General features: G+C 41.5%; 1 protein-coding gene across 8 annotated transcripts in view; it reads left to right on the top strand.

Moving 5' to 3' along the window:
* Window positions 1-13,177, top strand: part of sox5 (SRY-box transcription factor 5) — a 95,324-nt gene extending 82,147 nt beyond the window's left edge. For 5 of the 8 annotated variants that reach the window (XM_086058482.1, XM_086058480.1, XM_086058481.1 and 2 more), the window contains 5 exons: window positions 3,821-3,996; window positions 6,669-6,771; window positions 7,873-8,046; window positions 10,339-10,555; window positions 10,657-13,177. In XM_086058482.1, the coding sequence (XP_085914608.1) occupies window positions 3,821-3,996; window positions 6,669-6,771; window positions 7,873-8,046; window positions 10,339-10,555; window positions 10,657-10,966 (980 nt within the window). In that variant the 3' untranslated portion in view covers window positions 10,967-13,177. The remainder of the gene's footprint in view (window positions 1-3,820; window positions 3,997-6,668; window positions 6,772-7,872; window positions 8,047-10,338; window positions 10,556-10,656) is intronic. The other 3 variants (XM_086058486.1, XM_086058484.1, XM_086058479.1) reach the window with 1 other exon arrangement.
* The last annotated feature ends 1,192 nt before the right edge of the window (window positions 13,178-14,369 follow it).

Below are 14,369 nucleotides of genomic sequence, written 5' to 3'. Positions count from 1 at the left end.
CAACTATCTTGTAGCATCTTGGTGCCAAGGAAATATGTTGAGATAAGTTGACGAGCCAGATAGTTATAAAGCATTTCGGGAGGGCAAGTTGATGACACATATGCGCTATTCGTGACAGGGGGCTTTATTTTTTTGTATGGTCCAAATCCTCCGATTTCAGCATATCAACAGTAATTGTTGACTGATTTATGTAGTCCTTGATGAAGAAAGAGTGATTATCTTGTGTGTTTAATCCAAAAAAGATATTTGCAAACATATGTTTTTACGTTAAAAAACAATGACCGAACCGGTAACATCGTACATCAATCCCCCTTTTTTATTCACAACATGAGTATGAAGTACAAAATAAACACCAATCTTTAGTTAATGAAGAGTAATCGGGGGGGGGGGGGGGGGGGGGGGGCTTTTGTAATACACTTTAATGCAAAATTTAAATGAATTTGATTCGTCGATTAATCTATTGAATAATTGCCAGATAAATCGGTTCCAAAAATGTTCGATATTGACAGCACTAATTTCTTGGTTTGGATTGCTAATGCGTAAAACTAACTGACAACATGTGGCCCAACCAATAGCATCCATTTGTGGAAAAAATATTAAATTGACCATTTCCATACATATTGGCCGGATCAGCCCACCAACTGTGAAAATCCCTGTTGAACCCTGATGCCCATCAAATTGCATTGGTGGAAAAGAAAAAAAAAAAAACTTACTTCATAACACTGCTGAACATTCACTATGCATTATAAAACTATATATATATATATATATATATATATATATATATATATATATATATATATATATATGTTTTGCAAATTTGCAAATGTTTAAGTATTTTGACGACATGTTTCACATATGGAGATGGCCTGAAGATATGTGATCCATGCGTTTAGTGTTTTCTCTTGCTATCCGAATTGTGCCGCTTCAGCCACGCGGCGTGAATCCAGATTTTTCAAATGCAACATTCCTGGATGCGCTGTTGGCATGCATGACCAAAATAGCACTCTTCCTTGCAAGTGCCGCCATTGTCGCCGGCGTAATCATCCCCGACCATATGCACCCTCACACGCGTACGTGAAATATGACATAAATGAATCACCGTTTTGTGCGCTTAATCCATTTGTCACGCCATGCTGATAGTTCAAATATTTCACATATGTAACAGGCTATAATTAGTCTGTTTGTGTGTGTGTGTTTTTTCTTCCTCCCCTCCTCCGTGTCACTATTTGCCTTCGGGGCCTGCTGCATTGTTATGTGTTTATTAGTGACTGAAAGAGACAGAGAGACATGAAGTGGCAATGGGGGAGGGGAAAAAGATGGAAGGGGGATTAACACCCTTCCATTTTTTTTTTTAAGCGGGGGAATAATAAAGCGAGGCACGTATGACAGACAGGAGGTATCAGCAATGAGATTAGACAAGCCTCTTACATGAGCCAGGACAGCGCAAACAGCCAACGTTAATGACAGCACACATGCACACACAACTCAAACGCTCAAACACAATCACTCCTCCCAAAAGGCCGTCATTTCCCCCCCCCCCAACCACACACACAATCTGACTTCTTGGCTAATCTCACTGTTTTTCAACAAATCTGAGGATTTAATATCAGATTAGTGGATTTGTGGTCCCAGATGTTTTTTGTTCGGGAAAAATGGATTACACTGTTTAAAGTTTGTGTGTGATCCCCGCGGAATATTCGGACGCTTTTGTGATGAGCCGCCGCCGCCGCGGGCCCATCTGTTGCCGGCGAGTTTAGCCGGTCACCAGCGAGCGCATTTGTTACTGCGGCTTCAAGGCGTATTAGGGAGCTTGTTTCAGGTTCAGAGGGGATTGGAGGGTCGGACAAATTGGAAAAGAGTTTAAACGGGCTCGTTTTGATGTGTGTTTGCTACAAAAACTGTGTCGTTTTGACAATTGCATTAGGGATGTTTGATACCACTTTTTTTCCCAACCAATACCACTCTCTGACTTCTCACAGATGGCGAGTACTTTTGATACGTAAAATATAGAAAATTTCATTTAAACACTCACTGATATGTCAAATTGCAGTAGTATAGCACCAGCTGCTCAGGAGGATTTATTGAACGTCTCAAATTTTTATTTTTAGCACGAGTTTAGTAGGATCTTTTTGTAAAGTATGTCAGCCATATTTGTGGAATAGGACGCCATTTTCCTGGAGAGGGACACTCATTCTTTGCATTTCATTAGTCACTTTATCTGTAAAACTATTTGGGCTACAATTGCAAAATTCAAAAAAGCCTTTTTTTTAATTGGAGCCGGCAGAATTGTGAAGGGAAATTAATCCATTATTTTTGTGAACTTTTTGAAACTTTTATCACCAGAAATCTATTTTAGTAAATAATTCATTTAGTTTTTCCACATTTTTGATTATATGATCATATTTAATTTTTTAAGTTAACAGTATTGAAATGACATATTTCTACTGCATATAATATGTATTTTATGTATTTTTGACTTAATTTGTTCTGCTGTCAAGCAAACAAAAAAAGTGATTGCAAGCTCCCCTTTAAGTACAACCCTCATTGTTTTACTGCTTATACATGAGGAAAGGAAGCTTTTTTTTGTATTGATAATGCACTTAATAAAGTCAACGAATATATGCAGGTATAACAGTGATGAAAGTCCATGCAGTGTCAACATCTTTCCATCCGTCATGTTCTGGCCTAACAGACCCAGAGGCATGTCTCTCTCTCTCTCTCTCTCTCTCTCTCTCTCTCTCTCTCTCTCTCTCTCTCTCTCTCTCTCTCTCTCTCTCTCTCTCTCTCTCTCTCTCTCTCTCTCTCTCTCTCTCTCTCTCTCTCTATCTCTCTCTCTCTCTCTCTCACTCTCTCTCTCTCTCTCTATCTTCATCTCTCCGCCTATCCATCTTCCCATCTCAAGTCAAACTGAAGGCCTGTCACTGCCTTCAATTTCACGTTAACACTTTTTTTTTTGTGAGTGTTTGTCACCGTCACGAAAGTTCCCCCTCACGACCGTCGTGTCGTGAGCGCTTTTGTGGTACAAAATGGTTTTCGCCTGTCGGGAGAGATTTAGAGGGGAAAATGTGTGTGGTGAAATAGAAGCCTCCCCCTCTATCTGGGTCACATACACTTGTCTGGATGCTTGGCATCACTGTCATTGGAACACACACACACATTGACACGGAGAAGAATACCTCCCTCCCATCTTTTTTTTAGATTAAAATTGACTGCCACCCGATTCCATCACCTTCTTCTTCCGGCCCCTTTCACGTCCAGATTTGCCTGACTTCTAAAAGAGTTCACGGCGCTGTCATTACCAATCTGAAGCCGGTAATCTGGCCTGAGATGGCATTAGCGGGGGCGGCTTAGCGCAGATAAAGGCCCCATAAGCCAGCGGCAGCTCTTTGTTAGCAGCTAACACGAGGGATGGGGAACTTTGTGGGGTTACCTGGCTGCCCCTCGCAACATGGATGCCCTCAGATTGTGTGGGAAATGTAATTAAACTTTTTTTTTTTACGTGAATGCACATTTGTACATGCTTAAATCTGAAAGCAGGTAAGGATGGAGGCATCTTGAAGCCAAGCCATTGGCTTGGGGCGCATTCTGACTCACATTCACTTCCCCTCCTCCTCAAGTGTATGCTAATGTATTTACCTCATGGCTAAAGGGAAGATTTATTCTGGCTGAAAAACTTCTGCCTCAATCCTCCCCGAAACAAAAATACACAGCGCCAAATGTGAATTACGTTCACTTCATTACAAAGTCCAAAGCCCCTGAAAAGTGCTGCTAACATACAATCATTGTGGCACTGATGGCCACTTTGTTAACGTCTCAGCAGACTTGCTGTCATCGCTGTCTTCGGGAGCCTACCTGAATGACCACGAGGCCGTGACCAAGGCCTTCGCCGAGGCCCGCCAGATGAAAGAGCAGCTCAAGCGGGAGCAGCAGGTTCTTGACGCCAAGGTGGCGGCCGTCAGCAGCCTCGGACTCAACAACGGACGCGCCGACAAGGTAACGAAATGGCAAACAAGTCACACAAATGCAAATAGGAACACTATGTCTCTTAATGAGTCAAAAACTGATACAAATGATTCATTTACGGGGTTTTTTTTGTGCTGATTTTGACCCTTTTTCCCACATAATAACAAAATAGAATTTTTCCTTTGAATATCATCCGACGCCATTTTTTCCATTGGTTATCATTAGTTCCACTTTTCCATCTAAATGAATAGAGGGTACTGCATGCCTAGGTGGTGCTATTGGGTGATTTTTTTTATTTTTATTTTTTTTATGTATGCATTTTTCCATTGGATATCATTAGTTCCACTTTTCCATCTAAATAAATGAAGGGTACTGCATGCCTTGGTGGCGCTATTGAGTGAATGTTTTTTGCATTTTTTTCCATTGGATATCATTAGTTCCACTTTTCCATCTAAATGAATGGAGGGTTCTTTCAGATAACACTTTTCCATATAAATTTGCTTCAAAAATTCACGCATCCCGGGTTCAAGTGTTCTTTTTATTCATTTATCTTTCAACTACAGTAATACTTTGTAATTTTCACATAATTTATCTTTCAATTTACTTCATAAGCATTCAGCTATGAGCATTCAGATTCCAGCATTCCCACGAAATTTCTGCAGAAATTGCACTTAGTCTAGTTGGTTAGTTGAGATCCAATTATGAACCAGAAGTGTTGACATCATCCAAATGATGCCTTTTATTGGTTTGGACACGCGAACATGTCATGTCCACTGGGACCATCTATGGGTCCGAGGGGGTTATTAATCAGCATATGAGGAAAGGAAAGCCGCAGTGTTCCTGCAATAGAAGACGGTGAAGAACAGCAAAATGCATAGAACCCAATGGGCACACTTGTGCAGGAGCTGCTGCTGGCAACAGCTCACATCCAGACACTCACACACAGACTAACCAAAATCACCGCCCCTCCGCTAAAAGGGCAAAATTATTTACAATAATATTTTCATTAATTAATATTTTAGCAAGTTTTTAGTTGTGTTGAAATACATTTGCAGTAAGTTTAAAAATTGTGTTTTAATTATTTGAAATAATACAATACTATATAATGGAAGTTCAGAAGTGTTTAGTGCTTAGGCTAAATAAGTGCCAGATAAGGTACAATTCAGAGTGTGTATGTGAGGTGTACTGCAGGGCTGTGCATGTGTGTATGTGTGTGCGTGTCAAGGCAGAGCATCCGCGGGATTAATGCAAAGTGACGGCGACGGCTCCTCGGCAGCGTGGCTAAATTGCGGTTATTTGTTCAACACATTGTGCTAGTCGCATGGCTGGTACACGTGGAAAACACACACGGACATGAATGCAAGCTGAGCAACTGCCTGCAAATACACATTCAATTATTTACTCTTCGTTTTATCATTAGTTGCTTTCTCATTTGCGCAAACCTTCATAAGCAATTTATTTTACAGTAGAAAAATGTCTAGCCACATTTTAAAAGCAAAAAAAATGTCACCAAAAATATATGAACACATAATTGTCTGTGAGGACGAGCATCTGCCTTCTATTTCTTTGTTCTGGCTGTCGCTGTATGTGGCTGGCATAGATAGACGAACTAAGATAGTTTGCGTTTCCGTGACTAGATTCAAAGTGACGGCCGCGATGATTTCTCAGCTGGCACATTAACTTTTCTGGCTTTGTGCCTTGCCCGCGTCAACCCTCGCCGCCTGAGCGCCCGGCCCGGCTACAACAGAGTCATCTCTGACACTCGGCGAGGGATTAGTTTTGTCGCTACTTTGTGTCTCGGCGCCCGTGTCAGCCGCTCAATCCACTTTTCTCGTGTACGGCGCTGGGGCTTAATGTCAGACTAGGCTGCCATCCACTCTGTCTCTCTCTTCATCCCGTCCTGTACAAAAGCCGCGCGAGCATGTGTGTGTGGGTGTGTGTGTGTGTGGCATCATATTTAATCTTAATATCTGAGCGTGTGGAAGACATGATTTTTTTTTTTCTTGGCTGGAATGAGGTCTGATCACTTTTTTGACATGCAGATAATTCTTCCAAATCGCCCTGCAGATGACTCGAGAGAGATAAATGGCTATTTTCTCTCGAACTGAAAACGTGGGGGAAATTACCGCCAACAATTAAAGTGTTTTGAGCTCAAAACAGACGAAATGCATGTGATTAGCACTCTGCCCGCTCTCCATCCAGGCAGACAGCTTGTTCAGGTCATGCCTAAATGGAGACTTTTTGGAAGGTTGCTTTACAAGACAACACTGGGTTGTTTCCCGCTCTTAATCGTATAATTAAACTGTAAAAAAAGAAAAAGAAAATGCTGCCAGTGTGTGTGGGTGTGTGTGTGTGTGTGTGTGCGTCGTCAAGTTCCAGCGCACATTAAGCATGTAAATGTGCAGTAAATCAGGCTTTTATTGGCCGTAATAAATACCCAGGGGGCCGTGCGGCGTGGCCTCGCTCTCCCTCTAATGCGTCGACCCTCCGTGAGCCGTGCTCACTCGCTCGCTCGCTCACGCAGGTGGCTGCAAATCCAAAACAGTCATAAACATTCAAACCAGAACGTCGGTTCACATTCAACGCCGATGCTTTTTGGACAATTAGCTTGATTGCAGGGCCACTCTCGTTTTGGCATCAAATATTTTGGTTGTTTCGTTTTCAAAGTGGCGCACATTGACTCCCGGGCCCTGTTTGCGCAGGACAAGGCGGCCTTGGAGAGTCTGAGTCAGCAGCTGAAGCAGCAGGCCGAGGACAAGTTCAGCCACGCCATGCTGGACTTCACCATGAGCGGCGACTCTGACGGTAAACACGCAAACATGTCAACACCAGCGTGCACGGCATGTCGAGTGCGAGCGGACATTTCACAATGAAGACATAATCACTAATAAGTGTTTATTCATTTAGAGCAAATGCTGAATATTTGTAAGTTTTCATTTTGTTTTTTATTTATGAATTTGTCGGAGTGTTTGTGACACCACTGTGTCTGTATTATGTTGTTTGTTGCTCACAATGGAACAATATTATATGTGGGAACTAATAAGTAATAGAATTATTATATACCTATAATCTCAGTGTCTTAATTAACTTAATCCAGGTTGAATAATGTTCCATTTGTATTTGATTTTGTTTCTATTTTGCTTTTATGACATCCTGGTTAATGATGTTAATTCCATCCAAACTGAAGCTTTTTCAATTGTATCTGTATTTTATTTAATTTCTTTGTATTTTTCAATAACATCACAATAAAGTTAACACTTTTATTTTTATTTAATCATATTTAGTTTTATTTGTATTGAATCATTGTGTTTCTGCAAACAAATGCATTCCTTTTAAGTCAGTTAATTAGTCTACACATTCTTTCTACTATTGCTCAAAGGGTGATTGTAGCGCTACCTGTAGATTCTGGCATGCACATGGCACACACGATCAATTTAAGCCTTTTTTATGTATTTGTATTTTAATGAGTCTCTCCACAGAGATGCCAATTGTTGGCATTTCTTTATAAATTGTTACAAGGCAGCTATCATAAGTTACAAATAAAAAAAAATTGCCTGAAGGAAGTTTTGTGCACTTGAAAGTTGGGCCATTTTTTAAATTGTGTTGGAATTTAGTGTTCATTCATTCATTGAAGTTAAATTCAAAATACTTGTGTTGACTGGAGTGGTGTTTGTGTTCCCGACAAAATGATAATGTTGTGGATATTCATGATAGGTTGGCATCACTACCTATCAATTAGTTTCTTCTTTTACCATTGCTAAAAGTATTTCATTGCAGTGCCACCTGTTGCTTTGGAATGCACATGACAGGCAGCCCACCAATAGATTTCAACAACAACATTTCAATAAATCAGAATTTCTACTGTCTGCTTGGCTTGCCCTCATGCTCTCTCCTCTGATTTTTTAGGCTCTCCGAGCGTGTCCGACTCCCGAATATTCCGCGAGGCCCGAGGTCGGGGCAGCAGCGAGCCGCACATCAAACGGCCCATGAACGCCTTCATGGTGTGGGCAAAGGACGAGCGGAGGAAGATTCTGCAGGCTTTCCCCGACATGCACAACTCCAACATCAGCAAGATTCTCGGTAAACACACACAACCATCTCGAGACGTGAATTTGCGACCTTGGCCTTCGGCGGAGTCGAAATATCACGTTGTCGTTATTCAACCCATCAATATGACACTAAAATGCAAATGACCAAGATTGAGCTAAACAAAAATAAAAACAATGTAAATAAAATACAGCATATATCTATTAAATCTATGATTATGGACAGGTGACTATAGACTTGCATTGCTCATTTCAGTGGCAAAACAGGTTTTGCTCGGACCAACCAGAGCACAGAAAAACACTGATGTCATTGAGAGCCAGCGCTTGCTCTGTGAGGACAAATTTGAAATGTGACTGTTTGGAGAAATGGTCCTATTGCTAATATAGTGAAAATACGCAAGCAATCGACACCAATCCAAAAAGGTTTATAATTGCCATTATGGCGTCAAAACACTTCTTTTTTTTACTATTGGAAAAAGCAATGACCTGACTAAAAGAAGCTCCACCCATCAATTCAACATCAACAGCCTGGGAATAATTCTTCCTGTCTCTCCATCCACCAAAGACACACTTGCAGTCATTTCCTTGTAAACGGCCGGGGAGAACGCGCCTCAGACAAATGATGATATCATTCATTATGCATTAAACAAGCAACGCGCCGCCACCTGACATTTCCCCCGGACCGCCGGGATGGGCCCTGACATTTTAAAGAGCTCCTAAGCGTTTTATAACGCAGTGAAATCTGGTTTTAATAAGCCTCTTCCTCGCTCTCTCTCCAGTGGTTGTGTGTGTCTCTCGTCCTCAATTGCTAACAGATCGCACAACAGACGACGAGAACAGCCAAGTGCTGACAGCTTTTAGCCATTAAACATACAGTAGTCGAGTGCAAATTCAGACCAGATATGGGGCTGCGCTAGGGGAAAACAGGCGCAAGACTACACACCCACACGCGCACACACACAGACTTGGTTGTGATCCACGAGTAAACGTGGCACTGACGGGAACAACCCTCATTAGTGTGGATGAGTACCTGTCGTCCCCTCATTAACCCCACTTTCCCCGAGTGACACAAGCAGACTTAATTTAAGCCTGTTGGTCACATCTTTATCATCTCCTCATTTTGTTATGTTAATAATGATTCGTCATTAGTGGGTAATGATTGGGGATTCGATAATTGCTCTCTGTAAGTCTCTATCAAGGATATGCAGGAATTGAATGCACACTCAACAGACTGGAATATTTTTGCCACAAATGCATTGCAGCGTTACACAAGCAATATTCTGATGGACCGGCAAACACATAAAAATGAATTTAAAAAAAAGACATTCTTGAGCTTCCAGTTATTTCTATAACTCAGATTTTGGAACGGATACTTTCTTGTTACAAAAAAGATTCAAGAATTGTTGCTCTTTTATGACTTTATCAGCAAAAGTGAGCAAATCTGCTGAAGTGAACGTGGCCATGAGACATGTAACCAAAAATTTGCATTGCTGTATGTATATTTTTGACCCAGCAGATTTGCTCACTTTTTCTGTTAACCCCGAATAAAGTCATAAAAGAACAAAAATTCATGAATCTTTTTTGTGACAAGAAAGTATCCCTTCTAATTATTCTAACAGAGAAAAATCCGAGTTATAGAAACAACTGGAAGCTCGGGAGAGACATGACATTATGTTCTTTACAAGTGTATGTAAACTTTTGATGTGCAACTTGATAGTGATAAAGTCCTATTTTAAGCAGGATTGTCTTTTAGAAGTTGTGGGCTCTTTCTTTTCCGTGCATTGGTGTGTTTTCAAGGTTTTGTCTTTCTGCTTATGCTTTTTTACTTTATAGCTTTGATTTATCTATTAGCTATTTTTTTTTGAAGTTTTTGGTCATAGTTTTTTATAGACAATATATCATAATGATATGACCAAGACGAGCCGTTTGAAGGAAGGAACCATGTTGAAAATAGTTGAGGAGCTCCCTGTAGTGCTTTCCATATTGTGGCATCAATTATTAACCTTTGTTTCACCCGGAAATCACCAAAGCTCTACTGATTAATAAGAGTAATAATAATAATAAATGTCATTTATAGACACCTACAACATAAATACATTTCAGAAAAAAAGCACGACAATAAAATACCAGAACAGAATACATCATTAAAATATAACACATGATATGGGCAGTGAATGAGCAGCCAAAGTAGGTGTGTTTTAAAGAGTTTGTGCCTAAACGGGTCCAGCCATGTCGGTTTTCACGTGAGCGATATTGTCACTGCAGCTGTAATCCTCAACGAAGCTCACTATCACGTTCAACACGTTCAAGCCTCCTCTTTTCCCAGGCTCGCGCTGGAAAGCCATGACCAACCTGGAGAAGCAGCCGTACTACGAGGAGCAGGCGCGCCTCAGCAAGCAGCATCTGGAGAAATACCCGGACTACAAGTACAAGCCGCGGCCCAAGCGCACGTGCCTGGTGGACGGCAAGAAGCTGCGCATCGGCGAGTACAAGGCCATCATGCGCTCCCGGCGACAGGAAATGAGGCAGTACTTCAGTGTGGGGTCAGTCCACAAAGTTTGCAAATTCCATTCGAGCTGCTCATTCTTAGTATGATGTGTGTTTTGTTTTGACGAATGCTCCTCCCCCTATGTGTGCGTTGCAGGCAGCAGAGTCAGCTGCCCCTATCGTCGGCGGGCGTGGTCTACCCGGGCGCACTCTCCATGGCGGGCATGCCGTCGCCCCAGATGCCCTCAGAGCACTCTAGCATGTCGAGCAGCCCCGAGCCCAACGCCAACCACCACCACCACCACCACCACCACCACACCTCGTCCCACCTGAAGGCCGACGAGCCTCGCGTCAAGGAGGAGGGGCTGCGGCTGGACGACAGCAACGGCGACGTCTACGACGACTTTGACTACGAGGACGAGGAGGCCGACTTCGCCAGCGACAACGAGAATCACATCGCCCAATAGGGGGAGCCCTGTCAATCGCCCTTTTCAACCCGCATTTCTTCCCCCGCGGTCTCTTTGCAGAGCCGAAAGCTCCTCCCATTCAAGTCCTGATACCAGCATCCGACCAATCAGCTGAAGCGCAGGACTGTCACCCACACCGACTGTTACACAATCTGGAAGGAAGTCAAAGCCAGCCAGCCCCCGACACACTGTCGAGGAGCATCCAAGAGGAACGTCACACCGGGACGGGGGGGGAGAAAAAAAGCGACCTTTTAAACAGTTTGTACACAAAAAAAAGTCGCAAAACAGAGGACCTGTCACGGGCCAAAACAAATGACACTTTAAAGACGGCGGACCTTTTTTTCTCAAGAGACACTTTTGAAAAGAGAGGGGAAAAAAACAGCTTTTTTTTCTTGTTCTCAGTTCTATAATATTCTCACTCAGGTACACGGTGCCAATAAGTGGCTTGTGAATGTGATTTGTTGGGGAGGGGGTTTGTGCTAAATTTGAATAATAGGAAAAAGAGACATTTCTTTGCACCTGATGTTTTATTTCCATCAAGAATGAGATCTTTGCAGTTTTTCAAACTCGCCGCCACGCAAGCATGGACGTCAGCGAGGGATCGAATTGTCCTTAATTTATCATTTTGTGGGTGGGGTGGACGACAAAAAGAAGCACTGTGTTTGCGAGACAATCCACCCGTTGTCATCTCGCGCCGTCCCTCCACGAGCTCAACAGCCGGGCCACATTGCTTCAACCGTGTGTGTGTGTGTGTGTGTGTGTGTGTGTGTATGCGAACGTCTAGCCTCTTTTCTGAGCTAAAAAAAGAAAACAAAAGACAAGAAACTAACTGCTGTTAACTAACTATGTCTCGCACACACACACACAGACAGACAACTGTTATGTGTTTTTCCCCCTGCTGACCTCAGCGGGCCGCCAGTCAGTGTTTCCGTTTTGTATTTGAATACTGTATTTTTATTATTTCTCTAAACTGCCTCTATTCTAATATTATTAACATTAATTATAAGGATGGTCAGCTATGTTTAGTAAGTTATGTACAGTATAATTTATTTTTCTTCTCTATATCGGGTTTCTATGACATTATTTTAGTCTGTAGGTATTAGATCCACCCCCCCCCCCCCTCCCCCTTTTTAGTTTTTCTGCCATTTTGTATTAATCCTCCGCCGGGTGGACAAGCTGAAGACTTACCCCGTTGGAAATATCTCGTTTCTAAAAAGCACTCAGACTCTAGTCAGAGAAAAGAAGAACATGATATTTTTATTATTATAATTATTATTAAGTTTATTTGTAATGTTTATTCTAAATGTATAATGTGAAGATTTTTTTGTTTGTTTGTTTTTTCGCAGCCCCAATGTTTACTAGTGCGGCCGGATACGCAGTGGAACATCATTGGCTGGAATACACACACACATTCACACACCCACACACACACACACACACTTAAGAGATTATTTGTGACAACCAAACAAGTCCTATGCTGTCTTTTTCATTTCTTTATTTTTTACATTTGCATTATAAATCTTGTACATATTTAGTTTTTTTGTGATAGTGGTTTGTTCTAATCATAGGAAAGCAGTGTTTACCCCACCAATGTTGTTCCGCTGTGTGCGTACGGCATCTTAAACTCCAAACTGGAGACTTTTTTGTGTGCGTGCTTTTTTTGAGCTCCACAGAGCCTTGACTTCTCATGACTTGACTTTGCTGTTATCACGCCACGATGCTGGATAGAGGAGGGGTGGTTGGGAGGGGGGGGGGCATTAGGACGTCAATCATCCCTGCTGGCAAGGTCGGCCCCCCGTATCAAGACAATGAAGAAGGCGATCGTATTATTTAAGACAATCAAAGTCATGAGTGGAGCTCAAAACAAAGTCAGAATTACAAAAAAAAAAATATCTGACCATCTCAACTTGAAAAATCAAGAAAGATAATTATGTAAATATAACATAGAGTTATAGATTTATATTTTGTTCATAACACAGTGTAATATAAGTTGTATATTTGTTTTTTCTCTTCTCTCTCGTCCTCTGTCTCTTTTATTGATGTTTATCCATGCCACAAGAGTCACATAAAAAAAATGAAGAAAATTATGAAAGAAACAATGAAAAATTGAGGAGAAAAAAAGCCATGGGCTGCCACCACCATCTGTTCTAAGTTCACTTTTTTTCAGTATTACTGCCAGACGAGGCTCTAATAAAGACAGCAATGTGTTCGGTAAAACTTGTGTCTTGGTCTTCATCACTTCTCCTCCACTTTACACTTCATGACTTTACATTAGTGGACCAGCCAGAAGACGAAACTGCTTAACCTGTCAAAATACCCATTGACGTTTTATATTTATTATATACGCAAACGGCTTGGCTAATTTGGAATGCATTACAAGCGACAAGACCGCTGGGCCCAGCCAGGACATGTGAAGTTAGCTTTCGCATGAGTGACCATTTTACCGTAATTGTTACAGAAAGTCTTTCGAATGTAAATACGAGTACGCCACTGGCATGACTTCTACTTCATATGTTACAATGACCTCTAACATTGGCGGACGCCAGGATGACTTACATTGGGTTAGTTGGTGTTAATGTTACTGTTAGAAACATTAGAAGAATGAATGATTGAATTATAAAACTTAAAGCAGAATATGAAACAAAGTGACCATGAACTAACTTCAAATTAATGTGGATTTCACAATGCATTTGTGCAAGGAGAAAAGCATTTCTGGTGTTACCGCGGCAACCATCAATCATTGACTTACAGCATTGCTGGACCAGCCAGGACACATTAGCCCTAGCATGGGTGCTCATTTTACTCATACTCTATTAGTATGGATTTGGGGACTATTTATCATCTTTAATCAAACATTTTGCTATGTGCAACAATATGACCTTTAAGAAAAAGAGCATGCACGTGTAAATGACTTTATTGAAGATAGCTTGAGAACAAATCTATTAAATCTCTTGGAACTCTTGGTCGTTTAAAAAAAAAACTACAATACAAGTGAAAACAGTTCAGTTATACACGTTTGATTCAGCCTGTATTGTTAAGTGTAAGGATGTGTGTCAGCCACAAAGGTACGTGCATGCAGCTCATTTAGTTTCGCCAACTCCGGCGTTTTACTTATTGCATCACTCATGGCTCCAAGACCTTTGGAAAAATAATTGGGGGAGTTGATGTAACCGAAACGGTTTGCCGATTGGTCCAATGGCGCCGGCAATGATTTTACCACTTTAAATCAATGACAGTGTCAATACGTTTTATTTATTTTTTGCCGTATTCATTTAGTGGTTGAATTTTGTTTTAGGTTAGTACTGTTTGAATGTTCCTACACACCTTTGGCAAGGCAAGGCTACATCATTTATATTGTAAATACAGGGCAAAGTAAAGCAATAAAATGTAGCTTACTACAATT

The sequence above is a fragment of the Leptonotus elevatus genome, chromosome 17 (genome assembly GCF_054856555.1).
Source record: "Leptonotus elevatus isolate MCC_2025b chromosome 17, RoL_Lele_1.0, whole genome shotgun sequence".
NCBI lineage: Eukaryota > Metazoa > Chordata > Actinopteri > Syngnathiformes > Syngnathidae > Leptonotus > Leptonotus elevatus.
This window is presented reverse-complemented; position numbering and strand designations above follow the sequence as displayed.